Source organism: Vulpes lagopus, chromosome 7 (genome assembly GCF_018345385.1).
Source record: "Vulpes lagopus strain Blue_001 chromosome 7, ASM1834538v1, whole genome shotgun sequence".
Lineage (NCBI taxonomy): Eukaryota > Metazoa > Chordata > Mammalia > Carnivora > Canidae > Vulpes > Vulpes lagopus.
Genome location: NC_054830.1, coordinates 29,436,279 through 29,457,911, shown reverse-complemented (window position 1 = coordinate 29,457,911; position 21,633 = coordinate 29,436,279). Strand labels below are relative to the sequence as shown.

The 21,633-nt window shown below is 35.3% G+C and overlaps 1 protein-coding gene across 3 annotated transcripts in view; it reads right to left on the bottom strand.

The window, feature by feature from the left end:
* Positions 1-11,495: 11,495 nt before the first annotated feature.
* Positions 11,496-21,633, bottom strand: part of PTPRG (protein tyrosine phosphatase receptor type G) — a 701,064-nt gene continuing 690,926 nt past the window's right edge. For all 3 annotated transcript variants that reach the window (XM_041764114.1, XM_041764115.1, XM_041764112.1), the window contains 2 exons: positions 16,726-16,861; positions 11,496-16,007 (listed from right to left, as the gene is read on the bottom strand). In XM_041764114.1, coding sequence (XP_041620048.1) covers positions 15,861-16,007; positions 16,726-16,861 — 283 coding nt within the window. In that variant the 3' untranslated portion in view covers positions 11,496-15,860. The remainder of the gene's footprint in view (positions 16,008-16,725; positions 16,862-21,633) is intronic.

Below are 21,633 nucleotides of genomic sequence, written 5' to 3'. Positions count from 1 at the left end.
AAGAATACCAGGATCTTTGAAAGTTTCAAAGAGTTCAAATTACTAACAGTAAATTCTGTTATGGTTTATGCAGAGGCCTTCTTTTTTATTTTATTTTTTATTTTTTTTAAATTTATTTATGATAGTCAGAGAGAGAGAGGCAGAGACACAGGCGGAGGGAGAAGCAGGCTCCATGCACCGGGAGCCCGACGTGGGATTCGATCCTGGGTTTTCAGGATCGCGCCCTGGGCCAAAGGCAGGCGCCAAACCGCTGCGCCACCCAGGGATCCCGAGGCCTTCTTTTTTAGACCTCCTTTGGGTGTACTCTGGGTAGACAAATAAGAAAATGAAGAACTCATGCCTGAAATGGAGTTAGTTTTTTTTTTTTTCCCATTTTGTTTCAGGAAATCCCAGATGAAATTTGGCAAAGTGGGCCCAATTGCTTTTCTTCACTTTGAAATACAGTCATTAGACTTTTATCTTTTTCCACAGTTATAGATTGCCCAGTTCACTATGGAAAAATATTCTATACTCATAATATCTCTGAAATGCTTTAAATTGGCCCTGAATGGGTTTTGACCAGAGAGAATTCATAACCAGCTACTTCTTTAGGATCTTTTGTCAATGAATCAGCTATCAATCTAGGTCCAATCAGATAAAACTCTGCAATAGAGAAATCATTATCACAGCTGGTGCCTGCATTGTACACATTCTTGGCTGAGAGAACAAGACTATGATGATAAAACTATGCTCATTCCTAGAGATTTTCAGTGAGAATTTGCATAAGCTTTTTCCTACTTGGGAGAGCAAATTAAAAACCTCACTAGTTCTAAAATTCACTTGAGAACACATTAGAATTTTAAAATTGAAAGCACGCATGATAATTCTTAGCAAATCATTTGTATGTTGTATACATAGTAAATATGTATATTTCCTCCTTCCTAATTTCAGTAATTTAAAGCTCACACAATTCTTTTGTCTTAAACTGACACCCTCCCAGCTGTGTACAACTTAAAAGGCGTTTTTTTCCTTTTCTTTTCTTTTCTTTTTCTTTTTTTTTTTTTTAAATCCTGGCTCCTTGATTTCCCAGCATCTTTCAATTTACTCTCTAGTCTCTTCATAACTCTTTAGCTCAGGCTTTTCTTGAAGTAGGAATTTTCTCCTTCATAGCACTCCTGGCTTGTTTACTTTCCCCATGTAACCCCCTGCTTTTTGCTGTTAGGATCCTATAACAACTTTAGCAGTCCACTATTGAATAAGCAATTTAGAACGTTCCTAATGCATACTTGGCTACTTGGAGTATTGAATTCTGCAATTCCCACCTTTTGTGATGCTCTGTGACTGTGTTTACTAAAAAAAAAATTGAGGCTCTTTGCACCAGCCTGTATTTTTTTCATCATTATCGTTTGCTGTATGCACCCACTTAAAAACTTAACAATTTTCTTTGAAAGAACAAGAGTTGCAGTTTTACCGTATTGCAACTTCTTTGCTTCAGGATCTAATGATATGTAAAACTATTGTCGGAAAAGTCTGTGGTGGATTAATGTGTTTGGGACAGATAATTTTTTTTTAAATTCTCATTTATATGAGAACAGCATGAGGCGATGTTTTATCTAGTCTTTTGAACATTTCGTATGAATACATTTCTTCTTTTGCTAGAGCAGGAGATCTTACTTTCAGACCTGATTCTTTTCTCTTAAGTATCCCTTTGGTATTGCCTTTCAGATGTTAATTGAAAGCTGAGTTGATTGTATTGATGGTTTATTCTTACCTGAAATTTGAATATGAATATAAATGTTACTTTTAATGTAATAATATGAAAAACTTATAAATACTTGGGATTTAGCTGATTTTTATAATCATATTTTTTAGACGTTTACAATATGAAATAATTCCTGAATATCCTTATATATAGGTCTGCTTTTCTTGGGCTGAAAAAAAACAAGTAGGAAGCCACAGAGATAGATGGCAAATTAATTTAAGTTTTTAACATATTTCCCCATATCCAAATGTGTATTAGGTTAATTACTAAAAATGTTTTAATTAGATTAAATGTGAGCCTCGAGTTTTAGTCAACCTAAAATATTTGCACCTGGTGGAAATGTTAATAGTACTTTGGAAAATTGGATACAGTTGTCCTTTACAGTTTTGTCATCTGAAGAGTATTTGTTTGATATGAAAGAGATGAAACATGTTAGCTGATATGCCTAAAAATTTGAAAAGTAGTAGAAGGGAAAAGAAATGGATTCATTTTAACTCTAGATGGCAGTTAAACACAGCTAACAAAGACCAACTTGTTTGAAATACAGAAACACAAAAATAGTAAAACACACGCACATTCTGTTCTACCATCCAGTTAATTATATTCTCAAAATGATGTCTTGGATTGATACTACTAAACAAACATGTATAAGATGTAATTACACACAAGTGAAATAAATAGTGTAGGCCTGTAATTGCAAGACTTTTTTTCAACTGGTAATATGGCATACACCTGTGCAATGGCTTATATTGCTTGTGTTTTGTTTTGTCATTTTTACTAACATTTAATTCAGTGTAGTTTTATGTATAATTATTTACCAATATCAATTCAAACCATATGCCACTGGGAAAACTATTACATATTTAATGTCTTAAATGTTAAAATATAAGTAAAGCCTATTTTCATGAAGAAATGTGTTCTATAGAAGTCCATTCCAAAAGCTGGTAGAGATATCCCTGCATGTACATTTGAGATTGCATTTTATTTTACTGTATATATTTTTATATATAAGTATTTAATTCACATTAGCTTGGTGCCTGTGGGGGTAGTAAATTATATTTCTCACAGTATTTATAAGAAAAAGCAAAAGCTTGGCATATCATACTTTGTTCTCTTCTCATGGTCTCAGTCCTTTGAATAGATGGTATGGTCTGTAAATTTGTAGAGCACAACCGTCTCTGGTATATGATTACAGTAAGTTGATACAGTGACTGATGAATAGAATAAAAAGAACTTAAAGTAGACTTAACTAGTCTCATCTGTCTTGTGTGGTGGCTTAGAAAAGGAAAAGATGTGGTATCTTTTTTAAAAAATGTATCGGAGATTTATATGAAATAACTAAGTTGTTTTGTGAAGACTTATTTGATTGACTTTTATTTCTTCTATTTAGTAATTTATTTATGACCTGGGTCTATAGTGGATTGTGGCATAGGTGGCAACTGATGCCCAGGTCATCAAAGGGCCAGTATGTGAGCACCCAGGCCATCTAGTTCCAAAATCTTGGCAGCCTTGCACTCAGGGAGGCAGACATGAAGTGCCTCTCAGCCACAAATGTGTAGAGGCAGGGTGGTGAAATGGTGATATTGTTGAATTAGAACACATGGATTCTAGCTCCAGATTTGCTCCTTAAGAATTCAGTTTCATCATTTGCAAGAAAGGGAAAATATTACTTTCTTTCTCTAATTCACAGGATACTCGTGAGGACCAAATTAATGCATGTGGAAGTGGTTTCAGGAATGAAAGGTACTGTGAAATGTAAAGTTTTTACTTTTGAGTGGCACTAATGATAAAGTAGATCTATTCTATTAGCCTATTACTCTTTAGTATGACATAGAGTCTTGTTATGTGTGGTAAAAATCTTATAAATTGCTTAACGTGGACTGTGGTTCTATCTCACAGACTCATGATTTAGCAAGGCTCTAGTGCATTTTTGTTCCAATTTAGCCTATGAATATCCAGTTAATGTCTTTTTCAAATATAGTATTTTCTTTCATCTCTGAGATAACATGAGCTGTAAAGACTGAGAAATTCTAAGCTTATTTAGCAGGTGAATAAAGGTATTTATACATTTATTTGATATAAAAATAAAAGTAAATTTTCTTAGAGTAAATCTTGTAATAGTGTCCTTATGTCCTTTACATTTTTTATTAGGCTTTCTGAACTAATTTTCCCAGGTGTTTTAGACTCAAAATTACTGTATATTCATTTTTCATTCCGGAACTTATAAAAATTAATTCTCATAAGTCACCGATACATAATCTAAAGTTAATTTTAAAATGTTTTTGAATGTACAGAGTAAAGTTTCTCAGGAGATTAGAATTGACAAATCTATTGGACTTTGAGGTGTTTCTTGAAAGCACAAAATTATAATACTGTTTAATTCCCAGATGTGTGAAAAAGATTCAGTTATTTCTGATTTGCTGTTTAAAAAAGAGCCATACTGTTTGCATTTAAAATATGCATTCACTCCTAGGGCCACTTTTAGTAGAGTGAGCCTTGTTTAAAGCTGCATGAGAAAACTTAGAGAAGAGCTATGTTTTCAGGAAAATTTTTGAGTTAATAGACTAACCTAGAGAAATGGTTTGTTGTGAAGTCTTTGTTTGGCAGTAATGCTACCGATATATCTTCATCTTCAATGGCTCTTACCTTCAGGCAAGGTCAAGTCCAAACTCTAGCCTGATATTTAGGGTATTCTATGGTAGAGACCTCAATCTTCTTTTCCAAACTCATCTCATTTTCTTAGATGAAAATTTTGTTCATTCTAGACTTTCCCCAACATTCCCATAAAGTGAAGGTCCTTCGTTACTAATTTGTCATTTAGTATCTATCCATCTTTTAAGGTTTTGCTTTAGTGTCCTTTCCTTCTTAAACTTTCTCTCCGAACTGCCATGGCACTTATTTATGTAATAATCCTAGTTTGTGTGGGACCTAATGATAAAATGTCATGTTTTATTATATAACATTCAGATCTGTATATATTTTTGGTGTGTGTACCAAAGAGACCACATTATTTTACATTGTTTCTGTTTTCTACCAGGCTTAGAATATGCAAGGAGAAGTATATAAAACATGTTTAATAAATGTTAAAACTGTTAAGATAGTTGCTTTCCCTAGTATTGTAGTTCTTGGTTGAAGTCTGACTTAACATTTAAAAGATGGACTGACTGGGGTGCCTGGGTGGCTCCAGTCAGTTAAGTGTCTGACTCTTGGTTTCAGCTCAAGTCTCAGGGTTGTGGGAGCGAGCCCTCACTTAGCAGGAGTCTACTGGAAATTCTTTCTCCCTCTTTTTCTACTTCTCCCCCTGCATCTACTCTCTCTATCTCTCAAGTAAATAAATCTTTAAAAAAAAAAAAATGTGTACTGACCTCCGGTCCACCCTTACAGCATACTGTTTGAACATGAATGTTCTCTATGTAGAACATTACTTTCATTTTGAAAAAACTCCGACAAAAATATGTTAAAAAGATATATCAGGAACATAAATAATCTTTACTTATCAAATATTTTATTTACACAACCCTCAGTTACTTAAAGCCCCCAGCTCGTATAGTCATAATTGAGAGGTTATCTATTCATCAGCTTATAATGTTAAATGGACATGACTCCATCCAAGGCTTTTTAGGGGGTGTTAGCCATTTAATCTTTTTATGCTTGTTTCTCTTTATAGGGTGTGACCTATTTCTTGTCCTCATTCTTTTTTTTTTTTAATTTTTATTTATTTATGATAGTCACAGAGAGAGAGAGAGAGAGAGAGGCAGAGAGAGACACAGGCAGAGGGAGAAGCAGGCTCCATGCACCAGGAGCCCGACGTGGGATTCGATCCCGGGTCTCCAGGATCGTGCCCAGGGCCAAAGGCAGGCGCTAAACCACTGCGCCACCCAGGGATCCCTCTTGTCCTCATTCTTTACCCACCATCTTTAACTTTTCAGGAACAACTACTGTGTAACGATGAAGAACAGATTTGGGACAAATTGTCAAAGCAAGAGTATAAGAACCAAGTGGTTCATCTTACTCTTAAAAATTCAAGGTTAACTAGTCAAAAACAGTTTCCAGGAGAAATCTCTGAGCATTGTATAAGAGTGAAGGGAAGGGCATTCTAAGTGAGAGGAGTGACTAGCAAATGTCTAAGTATAGGAATGAAACAGTGAGTCTTTGCATCAATGAGTGAATAGAATGGACTTTGCTAAAATAAAGGTGTGAGTTGAAGAGGAGAAGAATTATAGGATTGTATAAATGATAGTAGTGGAGGGAGGAATGATGACAGTAGAGCCAAAAGTTAATGTCTGATGTGATACAAAAAGAAAACAATTAAATGTTCCAAGGAAGATTGACCAGATTAAATTGGTTGTTTTTTTAAAGGAGATTAATTAACAGAGTTTTATTCTCTAAAAATGTTTTGGAATACAATTGTTAAATATCCTTTATCTCTTTTATACCATATCTCATGTGGTTTGCACGTAGCCTACCTCATACAAACTCAACAATGTTCTTTGATTTCTTCAGATCTCTGCCAAAGTGTTTTTTTGAAGATGCACTGGTTATTCTCCAATAATGGATTTAATCTTATGTTTTAGATTTGTTTCTCTTGTTACATAATATGGTTATCAAACTGGGTGTAGTTTTCTGTGGTCTTTGGACTCTTTAGCAGAGCAACATAATCTTATTTTAATGGCAAAGGATACGTGTGATAATATAATAACATTCTCTCTACTGGGATGCCTGGCTGGCTCGGTGGTTGAGCATCTGCCTTTCGGCTCACGGTGTGATCCCAGTCTGGGATGTGTCCCAAGTCCTGCATTGGGCTCCCTGCGGGGAGCCTGCTTCTCCCTCTGCCTATGTCTCTGTGTCTCTCATGAATAATAATAATAATAAATCTTAAAAAAACAAAAACAAAAACAAACGGGACGCCTGGGTGGCTCAGCGGTTGAGTGGCTGCCTTCAGCTCAGAGAGTGATCCTGGGGTCTGGGATCCAGTCCCACATCGGGCTCCTTGTGGGAAGCCTGCTTCTCCCTCTGCCTGTGTCTCTGCCTCTCTGTCTCTGTATCTCTCATGAATAAATAAATATAATCTTTAAAAAAAATTCTTTCTCTCTACTTCTCTTCTGCTTCTCTCTCCATTCTGCTTCTCTCTCCCTTTGCCCCTCCCCCGCTTGTGTGTGTGTGCACGCTCTCTCTCTCTCTCAAATAAATAAAATCTTTAAAACAAGAGTATAGCTCTAAATAGAAAATAAGTTTTATCCATTTATATAAATAAAATTGTGGAAGAATACCTTATTCACTAGATATAGAATTTGGGGTTGACAAATTTTTTTCTTTCACAACTTTAAATGTGTCACCCCATTGTTTAATGGCTTGGATGGTTAATGATAGTCTGCTATAATTCTTAGTCTCGTGGTGCATAGTGATTGCTGTGTAAATATTTGGTGAGTGATGAAAGAAGAAAGTGGTGTGGTCGATTGCTGAAAATTAGTGGAGTTCAGGGAAAAGAACAAGGTATTTGGAGAACTTAGAGTTGTGGGCTACTTCTGCTGGAATCCCAGTTTACACAGGTTGATAGGATAGAAGAAAGGAATGGCTCTTGTTACTATACACAACTCTCAAGAAGTTTTATAATCAGAGGGAAACACTAAATGAGATGCTAGTCAAAGGATTCTTGGCATCAAGAGAAGGTTTTCCTAAGGTGGTGGTAATAGAATGTATTTGGATACCAAAAATGAGTGATTCAGTAGAGAAAGCAAGATATCATCTGACTTAAGTTGATAGGAAAGCTAAGGTATAAATGAAGTCCTTGAGAGGACAAGGATGGGCCATTTACAAGTTATGGAAGATGGAAGGGCTGGTCTTCTTTAGGAGTAAGGACACTTTTTCTGCTATAATAGGAGGGAGGTAAGACCATGAATTACAGATATAGGAAAATTGATAAGAAAAAGTTGACTTTTGCCAGAATTATTGGGATAGGGCAGCCCTAAGGCCTTTAAAGTGTTTGGCTTTTAAAAAAAATATTATTGTAAACACAATTGTCAGTGAAGGTGTCATAATATACCATAAAATTCTAGAGACTATCTGTATTTTTATTTGGACTGTCTTTGCAGTAAACAAAACCATGCTTTCCATGATGTCTATGTTTTATAAATAGAGAATATGATAGGAATAGGAAAAATAGATTACAGTTACTGCCAGCTGAGCAGCCATAATTCACTTGCTCTGGTTTACACCCTTCTTTAGAGATATGGGTTACCTATGGATCTAACCCACAGCAATTTTAGAACATGGAACAAAAGGGGAACTCTTGAAGGAGACGGTAGTGGGGTCAGGTGCTGTAACATTTTATCTTTTCCTCAGTGCTTAGAATTTTAGGCAATATTTAGGCCCCACTCAGTAGTGAGTGGCTGAAGAGTCCAACTATGGTTTAGGGTGAGAGTAGATGATGACTGATAATGAGAGTGATATATTGAAAGTAGTGAGACCTGTGGAAGATAAAAATTGGCTGAGGAAAAAGGAATTATCACTGTTCATATTAGTTTCTAGGGCTTGGGAGTTGAGATAAGGCACTGCAGCTACTGTAGAAACAACATTCATCTTTTTCTTAAAACTATGCAATATTCTATGCTTCGTGTTTGACATTAACACAAATGTTTGACTTTTCTGAAACTATGGAGGTTTTTCTAAGAAAAGTTCTTAGAATACACTGAGAGATTTAAACCATTAGAAGAGAAATATTCAAGATATGGGGCACTGTGTATTTGTGTTCATTCCCTGCCTCTGGCACTCTTGTTTTTGGACTGTAGGATACCTGGGCTACTCTCCTTGTCCACCTTCATCTTCATCCACTTCCCTTAGATCTACTTTGATGAGATGAGCTTCCTCATCAATGAAGGAAAATTTTCAGTGTTACTATCTAATTGGGTAAGCTCAGGTAGTTGACTTTTTATTTCATGATTGACAAAAGGTCTGGTAAACAATTAAAACAAATAAAGGTAGGTGATAGGATCATTACAATGGCTAATATTAATTGACTGGCCCAAGAGCTTTGCATACATCTCATTCACACCTCACAGCAGTCCTGGGAGTAAACATTGATTTCTCTGTTCTACAGGTGAGGAATATTGTACTTAGAGAAGTCAAGAACTTGCCCCAAATCAGCATCAGTCAGTGGCAAACTTGACTGGACCCTTTGCCTGTTTGGATTGTAGTTGTTGTTGTTGTTCTTTCTTCTTCTTCTTCCTTCTTCCTTCTTCCTTCTTCCTTCTTTCTTCTTTCTTCTTCTTCTTTCTTCTTTCTTCTTCGTATTTATTCATGATAGACATAGAGAGAGGCAGAGACATAGGCAGAGGGAGAAGCAGGCTCCCTGGGGGGAGCCCCATGTGGGACTCGATCCCAGGACCCCAGGATCATGCCCTGAGCTGAAGGCACTCAACCACTGAGCCACCCAGGTGTCCCCTATAGTCCTTATTCTTTAACATTCCCCCCCTCCCCATGGGAAAATGCTAAGTTCCAGCAGCAAGTTTGATATAAAATAAACAGTTGTGTGAGCAGTCTACAAGTTAGGGAGTCTATGGCTACAGATTTTACTTCTTTGCTAACAGTGTTGCACATTGTCTTTTGTTCTCCATCTCTACGATAAAACCAAATAAAGGTTTTTGAGTGAACTGAAGAATGAGTTTTTAGGATTAAGTTGTAATTTCTGCCTCATCTGACTTGAAATGCCTCTGCCAACAACTTTACATTCTGTACAGGGTATAACTAACATGTGCCCTGTGATAGACACTGAGCAAATGCTTTTGGGATGAATTCTAACAGAATGCTAAATTTATCTACAATTTAGAATGTTCTCCTAAGCTTTGCAAGGCCCACTGGCTCTTGCTTCAAAGCCTGACTTTACGCCTTGCAGAAGTAGAGTGTGGGGAAGGGAAGGAAGAGAATTAATTTATAGGCCAATAACTATTCAAGTTGAATGCTTTTCAAATTACATAAATCAGAAAAAGTTAATATCCTATTTTTCATTTTTTGAGCAACATAATGTCATTGTTAGGTTCAGATAAACTGCTAGTCTAATTTTCTTTCTTTCTTTTCTGATTATCTTTCTTGCCAAACTTCATAATCACAAAAGCCAATTTTACCTCGCTAGTTCCCAACTTCTAGTTCTTATTTGCTAGTGCCTTTATGCTGTCTTACCAACAGTCATAAAAAGCCAATGTCTTTAAATCTGTCTCTGAATCTAGGCATCGTTACTAGTAACTTGTTGCTAAATCTTACAGTTCTTAACGACCTGAATTTTAACTGTTAGAAAATGGGAATTTTTGCAGCTTTTTGCACTTGTTTCTTTGCCCCATTTTCAGTAGCAGAAATGAGGCTTCCTTGTCTCTAGTTATATTTGGATAGTAAAAGCCATGTAATAGAGAATTAATTTGGTTAATTATTTTCAACAGTTATAACTGCTTCTGTGAGGAGCCATGTTGGGTGGACTTAGAAGCAATTAGGAATGCACATGCTGGCTTTTTTTTTTTTTTTAAGATTTTATTTATTTATTCATGAGAGACACAGAGAGAGGTAGAGACATAGGCAGAGGGAGAAACAGGCTCCCTGCAGGGAGTCCAATGTGGGACTGCAGGATTCTGGGATCACGCTGAGCCACCCAGGCATCCCCCATGCTGGCTTCTTACGATTTTAATGACTGAAGATGACCCCAAAATTCTTTGGTGACTGCTCATAGAATCCAGGCAGATTATTTAAGTGGCTGATGGGGGCAGGCATAAGGTGACAGGATATACGGGAGAGACTCTGGTGAACCTGCAGTACAAGCATTACTTAAAGGAGGCAACTGTGACTCCTCTCCAGTTTGTTAGTGTCATGTGAGAATGTGAGCCTGAAGTCTGAATCTTTATGTCAGAGTTTTCATTTTTTAAGATCTTGGTAGGTAGCTAATGTGAATTTTTAAAATTACAAGCCAAATAATATTTATCTGTGGATGAATATGATTGGTGGGCCATCAGTTTGCATTGTGCTCTGTGATACACAGTAGAGTCCCTGTGTGTGTAATTTTGGGAAAACTATATAGAGTTTTACCAACAGAGAGATTCATTATTTTTTTGCTGGAATTGGTCTAAGAGATAGCATTGGAATAGATTAGATTAATATTGTTTCTTAAATTCCAGTTACTCAGGGAAAATGAAATGTAAACTCTTCATCCTTATGGAAAGAAAAATTGGGACACTGGTAGTAAGAAGTGAGTTCTTGATGTGAGCCCACTGCGGTTCACAGAGAATGGTGAGCCCAAGCTGCCAAGTTTGAGACCTGTGTACCCTTTCCTGTTTGGAAATGTCAAAATTGCTTATAAGTAGAAGCAACTGTAGTGATCCTACATACATCTCATAGATTCTCCAACAGTAATAGTCTTGACAGGATACATCCTTCATCTGACATAGTAAAAAGGGAGAGAAGTGGGTATAAATCTAATTGATAACATTGGAGAAAATAGTAATTCTGCTTATAACTTAGCACATTCATAATTTGAATAAAGTTTGATTCTGTATATAGGTAAAACTTTGTCATTCTTCATTCTTTAAAGATGGAAGAACTCAGAAAAGACATTTCTTTTTGGTTTGCTGTCTATGTAAAGATACTCTTAGCATTTATTTTACTACCATGAAAACTAAGACAAAAGGTTGGCAGGTATGAATATGATCTATTAAGGGAGACTAGTAACTTAATTTTATTGGATATATTTTCATAGAAATGCTCAGTACTAATGAATACATCAAAAACCATACTTTATTTTATGTATAGCAATACAATTTACATATTAAATAACACTATAATAGAATGATTTGATATAGTTTTAAACAGAAGGAAAAAGGGAAAAATTTCAGGTTACAAAACCCCTCCCCCCGAACAAATTAAAAAAAACAAAACAAAACAAACCAACCACTTTTTCCAAATGGGTCAATGCAACGAATGTATTCAGTGACTAATTATGTCTAATTCCTATTGCACAAATGGTCAATGGAATTAAGAAAGAAAACCCAATTTTCACAATCACTGCCTCAAAGAAATAACACATGTTGGATCTTTTGGAATGCAAAGATGGTTCTTGCTACTTCAATACACAGAAAGTTGAATTCACAAATCCACCACAAAAAAATCCCCCCAAAACAAAAACAAAAAACAAAAACAAAACTATGACGGAGTTGAAACTAGAAAAAAATTAGCTTTATATGAAAATATAAAATTCTATGATTATATACCATAGATACAAAGTTCCCAGAAGATGCTTATCCAAGCAACAAAATATTTACAGTTTTAATGATTTTAGCTATTTCAAAATGAAGTGAAAGAAACATGAATTAACATGAAGGCTGAGGTTTTTTTTTTTCTTTTTTCTTTTTTAGAAACAATGGCTGCTTGCTAGTTTCAAATGTCCTAACAAAAAAGGAGTCACTACCCCAAATGTTGGAGAGTTGCAACATTTTATAAAATCGGCTGTCTCCTTTTCTGGAGATGTTTATTTCTTAAAACTCAAGATATTTTTCTTGAAATTAATTATCCTCTGTAGAAAATGCTTCCCTTTGCAAATATTTAACAAAAATACTAAAAACGGTTTAACAGCTAAGACAAAGTAGAGGCCAAATACTATTACAATTCCTTCCTATTTGTAGCATGCCTTCTTTCTAGAGATAAGTAAAGCCAATATTGCATGTTAATGGCAACTAAGGGAAAGCGCAAAGGGGTAAGTGAAATATTAGCTGTTAAAAAAAAAAAAAGCAGGCATTTCCCTTCATAAAAAAATTCACTGGCACCATTTGAACACAAACTTTAGAATGTAGGAGTTGAAAATGCATTTTCCAGTATAACTGCTAAATTCTTAAGACAAACTACATTTTGATTATTATTTCTTAAATTGTGATGAGTTTGGGTTTATTTTTTGCTTACAATTAGTAATATGTATCTTTGGTAAATTGGTATCTATATTTTAATTTTTAAATATAGTATATATGCATTTAAGAAAAAATTCGTAACAAGGCAGTTGTGCTGTGTCATTATAAAATAATTAAGGTTATTTGTTGATTTCGGTATGTCACTCTGGTCTAAAATTTCCAACAGCCAGACCTTGAACACCATAACCTTCTCTGACCGTGCTGGACTCTTCAACTTGAAATAGACTCTAAAGGCTCCAAGGCATAAAAATTTAGGAAGACCAATTAATCTTATTCTTGAAATTCAGAAGTAGCATTTTAACACACACACACACACATATGTAAAAGACAATGTGGCTTTTGGATGCAAGAGTTCTCCTGATGGCAATATGGGTCCTTCTCTGGTGCCCAGCATGGCCACTTGGTCTGATCACTGCAACTCAGTATCCTATGATGTGTGTATTCTGTTCACCTAGAGCTAAATTCATACACCTAGTAAGCTTATTTTATAAAATAGCACATGTTAGTCTGCAGTGGCTATTTCCTTTCCCTCTAAGTGCAAGTGGTAATAACCTTCTTGTGCAGTTAAGCAGTATGTTTATGTCTCAAAGAAAACACCATCTTTGATGCTCTCTGCCTCTGGAAAGATTCAAGAATATTAACATTGATAACAAATGAAGAATAATATTCTGGATACACTCTGTGGGGAAAGTGAGGAACTGTTGAATAGAACTGTCCTCGTTGAAGTGAGTTTGGACCACTTGGCAAGATGGGCAAATAGCAATTGCTTATATTTTAGTGTGTTAGGATTTGTAAACTGGTTCAAGCCCACTACGGACACATACTTTCTCAGAGAACCTCAAATCATCCTTTTAAATGTTGCTAATTACTATCTTTCTTCTATTATAACTATGATACCTATGTAAGAAATGGTCACAGAATTGTGTTGGAACTTAGGCCTTTCCATGACCTGAGCCCTCTGTAAATAGCACAGCAGGAAGTAGTTGCTGTTTTCTAACCAATGTTCACTTGTATAAGAAAAAACTACCAAGGGACCATGAGTCCCAACTTGAACATTACTTCTGAAAGTCAAATCTGTGCCAACTACCAAAACCAGTTTATTCTTATCAGTACATAAATGAAGTGTAATCTGCTTAATTGACTGAAATGATTTAGCTCTTGCCATGATCTGAAACCTTGCCTTCTTGATTCCCCTCGGCCTTCTGACAGTAGTGGTGTTTCTACGTTCAAGCTTTTTTTCTTGGGTGTTCAGTAGACCTTCCTGGTATTACCTGTGATGGGAGCAGAGGGGCTGCAAAGGTGTTGGTTTACTCTAGCACGTACCATTTAGTAAACTTTTCTCACTTGCACACCTTTTTTTAAGCCCCACCTACACGGTTCACGAACAGTGGACTATTTCCATGGTTGCAGAATTTCTGTGATGAAAACATAAGATTAACCCTGGCAAGTTATATAGTTCATGAAAATTCCATCAACCTGGCCTATGCACTGGAACTTCCAGACCTGTCCTGTAGCCTCTCCCTTAGCAGCTTTAGTTCTACAGTACCACTCTGACAAACCTCATAGACAGCCAATTTAAGGTAAATAGAACCTCAGCACTGATTATCATTAATGTTACAGAGCCTACCCAGATAGTATGATAGTAGCCAGTATGGATTTTTTGTTGAAGTTTATTGACATAAAAATTAACCAAAACCCTTTTCTTTGTAACAGGCCCAGTTCTGGTGGTGATGATTTCACTTCTAACAGAAGTTATCACTCAAATGCAAATACGCAATAGAAGAACAGATCTCAGTAGTAACTTATTTTTCTAACTGAACTGAAATTTCTTATTAATTTCCAAATTATGTAGTTACTGCAGGGTAAATATGGCTCCAGAGGCTAGATCAAATAACTTCCTTGGGCTCTGTGTAATGATTATCAGCCTCTTTGAGTAAAGTGTGTCTGTTCCTGAGGCTACACCACACAAAGCATACAATGCCATCTCCTTTTAATTTCTATTTGAGAATGTTGATCTCCCCTTCAAGATTCTGATTTCTTCTCTCCAAATCAGACTTATCCATGTGTGGGAATCTACATAGTCCCAAGATTTTGCTAATACAGTATTTTCACTTTTAACCTAAGTAGAATGTATGTAATTATGGGATTTATCAGGAAACATTTGGCAAAAAAGGAAAGAAAAGAATGTTAACTATATAGGTAGTTTTTATTAGATAGCTATACGATAATAGGGATATTTTAGAGGATAATTTCAAAATTATACACCTGCAGAAATTTTCATTATTCTACCTGCCATAAGGTGTGGTATTAGAAACCAAGAAGCATGAATGGAGAGTTACTAAAGGGATAGGTGAGATGTGTAAAATATTGCCATATCTCTATTGTAAAAAGATAGCCCTCATTATAGGGTGTAGCTATTTCAGAGGGTCAAGATGGAAATAACACACACCATCCACATAGCTACTGTGAAAACTGTAATACAGAGATATCCTTTATTTTGACACAGTTGGGCATTTTTTTAAGCTATGAATATAATTTTAACTAATAAATGATGTTCACATAAAGCTCTTAAAGCCTTCTAATTTCTTAATGGATACCTTCACCATCATAAATGGAACTGTTTCAAGGCCATGTGGTTGATAGACTGTCTTAGTAGCTCCCAGGAACCTGCTACTCTTTAAAAGAAAACAATGCCCATCCACTCCATTAAAATACAGAAGGCAGACCGTATGGAGCAGTGCCTGAAAAAAATAGGAGGACTGAGGAAAAGCTCAGCATTGCCTGCTAGGAGGATGCAACTGCTTTAGCAATAATAATCATAATAGTAAAAAACCAAGATCCACTGTCATAACAAAGACCTTCACTGTACTGAACTAAAAAATAGCATGTATGTTGTTGTGGAATGTCACATCAGGGCTTGCTTTAGTATTAGATTATAGGCAGTAACACTGATCATATAGTGCAAACTAGGGAAAACTGCGTTTCACTGTGTGAAATGAACAGAGGTGCAAATGCTCAGTAGGATACCATTAAGACATAAAATGGCAAAAAATAAATATCAAAACTTTTATCAGTGTAAAAAAGTAACTGGGTTATTGTATAACCTAGAGTCTGGCAAAAAAGGCCTCAAAAAAGTTCTCAGTCTTCAGAAGTTTTACAAATTAAGTGCCCTTTCGGGATCCAAATCACACTAGAGATTCCATGCTCTCGGCAGGGTCGGATTCATCTGCAATGAGAACAGCACCATTTTTGTCCACTGTCATGGGACCATTTCCATTTTCTTTAGTGCTGACCAAGCTGAGCATTGCTTTATAGACAAACTGGTATTGTTCCTGAAAAATAAGAGGAAGACCGTTTGAGACACAGAACAGCTGAGTCAATTCATCTAAGGTAGAAAGACAATTAAAAATGTAATTGTAAAAAAAAAAAAGAATATACATTTATACTAAGAAACTTTTAAAAAATGACTTGGAGCTTTTATAATCAAGACCTATGCATTCTGCATGTCACTTTGATCGTTATTACTTTTTTAAGATTTTATTTATTCATGAGAGAGAGACAGAGGGAGAAGCAGGCTCCATGCAGGGAGCCCGATGCGGGACTCGATTCCGGGTCTCCAGGATCACACCTTGGGCCAAAGGCAGGTGCTAAACTGCTGAGCCACCCAGGGATCCCTGATCGTTATTACTTTGGAACTGATTCTGTTGACAGTGAATTAAGATAATAAAATATCTGTATGTTGTCACTGGAGAACACTGTACTGTAGAAAGCTGTTTCTCCATCTCAGCACTATTGATGTTTTAAGGCAGGTAATTCTTTGTTGTAGAGTCTATATCATGCATTGTAAGATGTTTAGCAGCATCCCTGGGTTCTATTCAATAGGTGCCAGAGCACTTTTTTTTTTCCATCTCCAGTTATGACAACCAGAAAGCCTCCAGGCATTGCCAAACATCCCTAGGAAGGCAAAACCATCCCAGTGCTCTAATTCAAGTGTGAGCCCGAGTTTCAAATGATGAAGTAATAGCTTTTACAAAGAAGCAAAGTACTTACAATGTCTGTGAATACTCCAGGCCTCATAAGATTAATCATTTTTGCAACCTGGAAAACATCCACAGCATTTTCATTCTCCAGTTGCTGGGAGAGGGTGGTAAGGGCACACAACATTCCTGCTGAAACTGCTCCATACCTTGGAGAGAAGAAAAAAAATGCTATTTCAGATTTGCTAAGGGATTGAATTTATGGAATGAAATTAACATCATATATTTTCATAGAAGCTAAATAGACTGCATTGACATCTTTTCTTAAAATGAATGAAATGCTGGACAGGGGGAGAGATGTAGAGGCTAGCATAAAGGTGACATTTGTTCATGAATGTAAAATCTCCCAAACTGACTTATCAGATGCTCAGCATGATATCCCAGATGAAATGAGAGGTTCAAAATTAGACTGGGGATGGCTATAGAAGACATAAGGTTGAGGATGAGGTGGATGACATAAAAGGAAAAAGAATACAAGAAACCTAACTACAAGCTACTGGACAAGTAGAGGTGGTGAAAGGATCTGAAAAATTTTTTTTAACCATCCCAAAAAGCTGAATTGAACTTACAAAATGTGACTTGAAATGGAATTATATGGCTCAAAGTACAATCTGAAAATTTTCAAAACGCATTTCATATTTGGTAATTATTTTTGGCACTGAAGTGGAACTGCCAGTTAAGAGTATCTTCAATAAAGTCTTGGAAAAATCTGGCAAATACTCTTTCTCACGCACACACGTGCACGTGCGCACACACACTTAGAAGGGTAGACTTCTTCATCAGGCTGGGTTGGCAGCCCCATTTTTCCAAGGAACGTGGTGTATTAGTGATAAAACAAAGGGATTAAATGAATTGTTCCAGGTAGTGATGCTGGTAGAAATGAAACTAGCATTTGTATATATTGTACTTACTATTCTGTAAAAAACTATTACATGTACTGATGTTTTACATCTTTAATACAAAAAAAAAAAAAAAAAAAAGGCCCTAACTTGAAAGGTAACCTATCTAGAGGTAAAACCTGCTCTGCATTTAGGTCTAGCCACCCAGAGGTGTCTATCAGTACATTTCAGGCCAGCTCATTACTTCATGTGCTGTATGCATACTGGATGTACTCTCTTCGTTGTAGATGGGCATTTATGCACGCCAGCAGAAGTACCATGAGTAGGAGAACTAGATCACAGCTATGCCCATTTTTAGTTCTAAAGATACTATGATATTTCTCTTAGTGGTTTTTACCTGTTATACATCTCCCAGCATGAGAGTACTTGCTTTTCCTCATTTTAAAATCAAAATGCTTAAAAAAATAAAAAAAAATAAAATCAAAATGCTTCTGCTGATAGGTGGAAGATTGTTTCCTAATGTTGTTTAAAAAAATGTTGCATTTTCTCGATTACCAGAGGGGTTGAGAATCTTCTGTATTTATGGCTCATCTGTATTTATTCTTCTGAAATTGTTTATTAATATACTTTGGCTATTTTTCTTCACTCTGTCTCTTTTATTTGTAGGATAGATTGTAAAATTTTTTTCCCCAGTCTCTACTTTCTCTTAACATTGTAGGTGTTTTTGTTAAACTGAAGTATGGTTTACACATAATCAAATTGATCATGTCTTATTTTTGGCTTTACTGGAATCTTGAGAATGCTTTTTCTTTTTCTTTTTTTTTTAAGATTGATTTCATTTATTTGTTTATTCATGGGAGACAGAGAGAGGCAGAGACTTAGGCAGAGGGAGAAGCCAGCTCTTTGTGGGGAACCTGATGCGGGACTTGATCCTGTGATTCCAAAGGCAGACGCTCAACCACTGAGCTACCCAGGTGTCCCGAGAAGGCTTTTTCTAACCCAGCATTTTAAAAACATTCTCCTACATTTTTCTATTTTTATTTTTTACATTTCATTGTTTAATTCATCTGAATCTTATTTTGATATAAGGTAAAGGTCTGATTTTAGTTATTTTTCCGATTAATAACTACTTTTTAAAATTGGATAGTCTCATCTTTTCTCATTGACTTGAGCTTCCTTTGTATCATATACTAAATTCTCATATATGCAAGCCTGTTTTTAACTCTCTGGCCCTTTAATCTGATTTAATTCCCATAAAGTTTTTTTTTTAAAGGTTTATTTATTTATTTATTTATTTATTTATTTATTTATTTATTTATTTATGAGAGAGAGAGAGAGAGGCAGAGACACAGGAGGAAGGAGAAACAGGCTCCATGCCAGGAGCCTGACGAGGGACTTGATCCCGGGACTCCAGGATCGTGCCCTGGGCCAAAGGCAGGCGCCAAACCGCTGAGCCACCCAGGGATCCCCAAATTCCCATAAAGTTTTAATAAGTCTTGACATCTGAAAAAACAAGTTTCTACAGTAGTCTTGGCTGTCTCTACATTCATTGTTTCATTTTTCTTGTGTGCTTTAAACATATTTTCATTTTTGCTTGTATACTGATTTCTAAATACTTCTAACTGCTCTATCCCTTCCCATCCTGTTTCATATTAATTTTGAAACTAGATTGTCAGTAAACACAAGTTTTTTGGGGGATTTTGGTTAGCTTGTGCTGAATATATTTATTGGTTTGAGGAAACTAACATCTTTTTGAGTTTTTCTGTTCATGAACATGAGATCTTTTCTCCCTTTTTTCAGGTCTTTTGTAATTTTCAATTATATTTTATAGTTTTCTTTATTGTCTCTGCTAGTTTCATTTTAGGGTAATTTCTAGGTGCTTTAGAGTTTGTTACTCTTAAGCATGGCCTCTCTTTATGACATTTTGTGTAGTTTCAGTTGATCTATAGGAAAGTTATTGATTTTCACATGGTGAACTTGTATCTAGCCATGCAATTAAGCTCCTAATAATTTGTAGGTTCTCTAGGAAGTTGTGACATCTTTATCTACCAATAATATCAGTTTTGTCTCTTCAACTTTTATATTTCTTATATCTTTTGGTTTTCTTACATTGGCTAGAATCAGTTCTGCATTCTAACAGGTATTTATTTGCAAGGAGGTTCATATTGTTTTCTTTAATGGTAAAGCTTCTAAGTTTTTAATATTAAAGAAAAATCTTTGCTGTAGGCTTCCAATAAATAACATTTATCAAGTTAAAGAAGAGGCTTTTGACTTTCAGTTTGCTAAGAGATTTCTTTTGAGGAGGGAGATCATTAGTGAGTGTGATTTTATTCTGCACTTTCCAACATCTATTGATTTTCTAAGAAATTCCTTTGACAGTGTCCTGCATTCACGTGAGAGAATAGTGGTAACATTTACCCCCTCTACAGCTCTAGGGTAAATCTTACTTTTTCACTATACATAATTCTTTTAACCCAACACACTGGATTTTACTTGACAGTATTTTACTTAGACTTTTACACCCATAATCAAATAAGATTGCCCTATACTTTTCTATACTAGCTTTGTTATTTGATTTTTTTAAAAAATCATGGTTACATTAAATTTCCTCTTTGTGTTACTGTCCAACTATAGCCTGGTGTGAGGACTTGATGTGCCTTAACAGTTTGGGAACTCACCTGGTTATTCAGTTCTTAGTAAACACTAAGGTGTGTTATGTTCTTACTATGTGCCAGGCTCTCTTATTATTGGTATTTTACATGTACTAACAGGATATTCACAGTAATCCATTGGTATAACTATTGTTTATTATATATAATCAATTATTTATAAAATTTTAATCGTATATATAAATTATATATAAAATTATATAAACTATTGTTTATCAGATGAGTTTAATTTGAGCTGATACATGTTAATAGCCCAGAACAGAGGCTAGTACATACCATGTGTTCAATAAACACCATTTATTATGCTTATTATCTAGACTTCAACATTTATTAGTGTGAAGAATTTCAAATGTTTATTTTCTTTAATATATTTCTATTTTTAATCTTTTATTATTAGAAAATATCAAACACATGCAAAAGCAGTCACTTTCACATAGTCATTACTCATTTACAGTGGTTATGTGCTCATGACCAATTTTGTTTCACATCTACTTCCTCTCCCATATATACTTTGAAACATATCCCAAGTAATTCATTAATATTTTAGTCTAAGAATTAAAAGACGAGGATTTTAAAAAATATGTAAACATTGTCACGCCTAGGCAAATTATCAAATATTTTTAATGTAACTACAGATAAATGGTAGGTCTTTTCCTTCCCAATGTTATTTTATGCCTTCCCTAATTTTTTCTTTACCATTTTCCAAAATTGTATGTTTTATGAGACTTTACTCATCCCTTTATTTAGTCTATAGAAAATCTCAATCATTATTTCTTCTTCTTTAGTCTCTTTCTCAACATGGATTACCTCTCAGACATGTTAGAACTTACCCATCTAGCTTTTATAATGGAGTTTGATTTCACTTCTGTTTTACTACTACTAGCCCATCTCTTGTTTTTCACATTTCTTAGACTCTCATTTGTTCCTGTTTAATAATACATGTTTCTGATTAAATATTGTAGTCTTCTGTTAAATTTCTGAGCGTACGTTTTTAAATTCTCTTATAACTGCTCTAGTAACTGATTCACTGTATTTTTTTGTTCTTGATTTGATCATCAGGTTGGCTTCCCTCAGATTCTAAATTGTGTGAGTATACCTTCTTATTTTAGCATGACTAGTGATTTTTTTAAAAAGTCATCTGTATATTTATTTTTTTTCCAGTAGGATAATAATCTAACCTTTGCTAAATCTGTTATGGTGAAACTCTTAGACTCAGGGCCATTTATACCCCAACTTAATCTCTTTCTTAAAGCTATCCACAGTCATTCAGAGAGAAAAGTCAGGTATTTTGTATTTTATTATATAACGTGTACTCGCATGTAGTATTACTGTGGTCTTTCCTTAGATTGCCTCTCCCAGATTTTGCCACACTTAAATTAATAAATACCCAAATTAAAAGGAAGTACCTACACA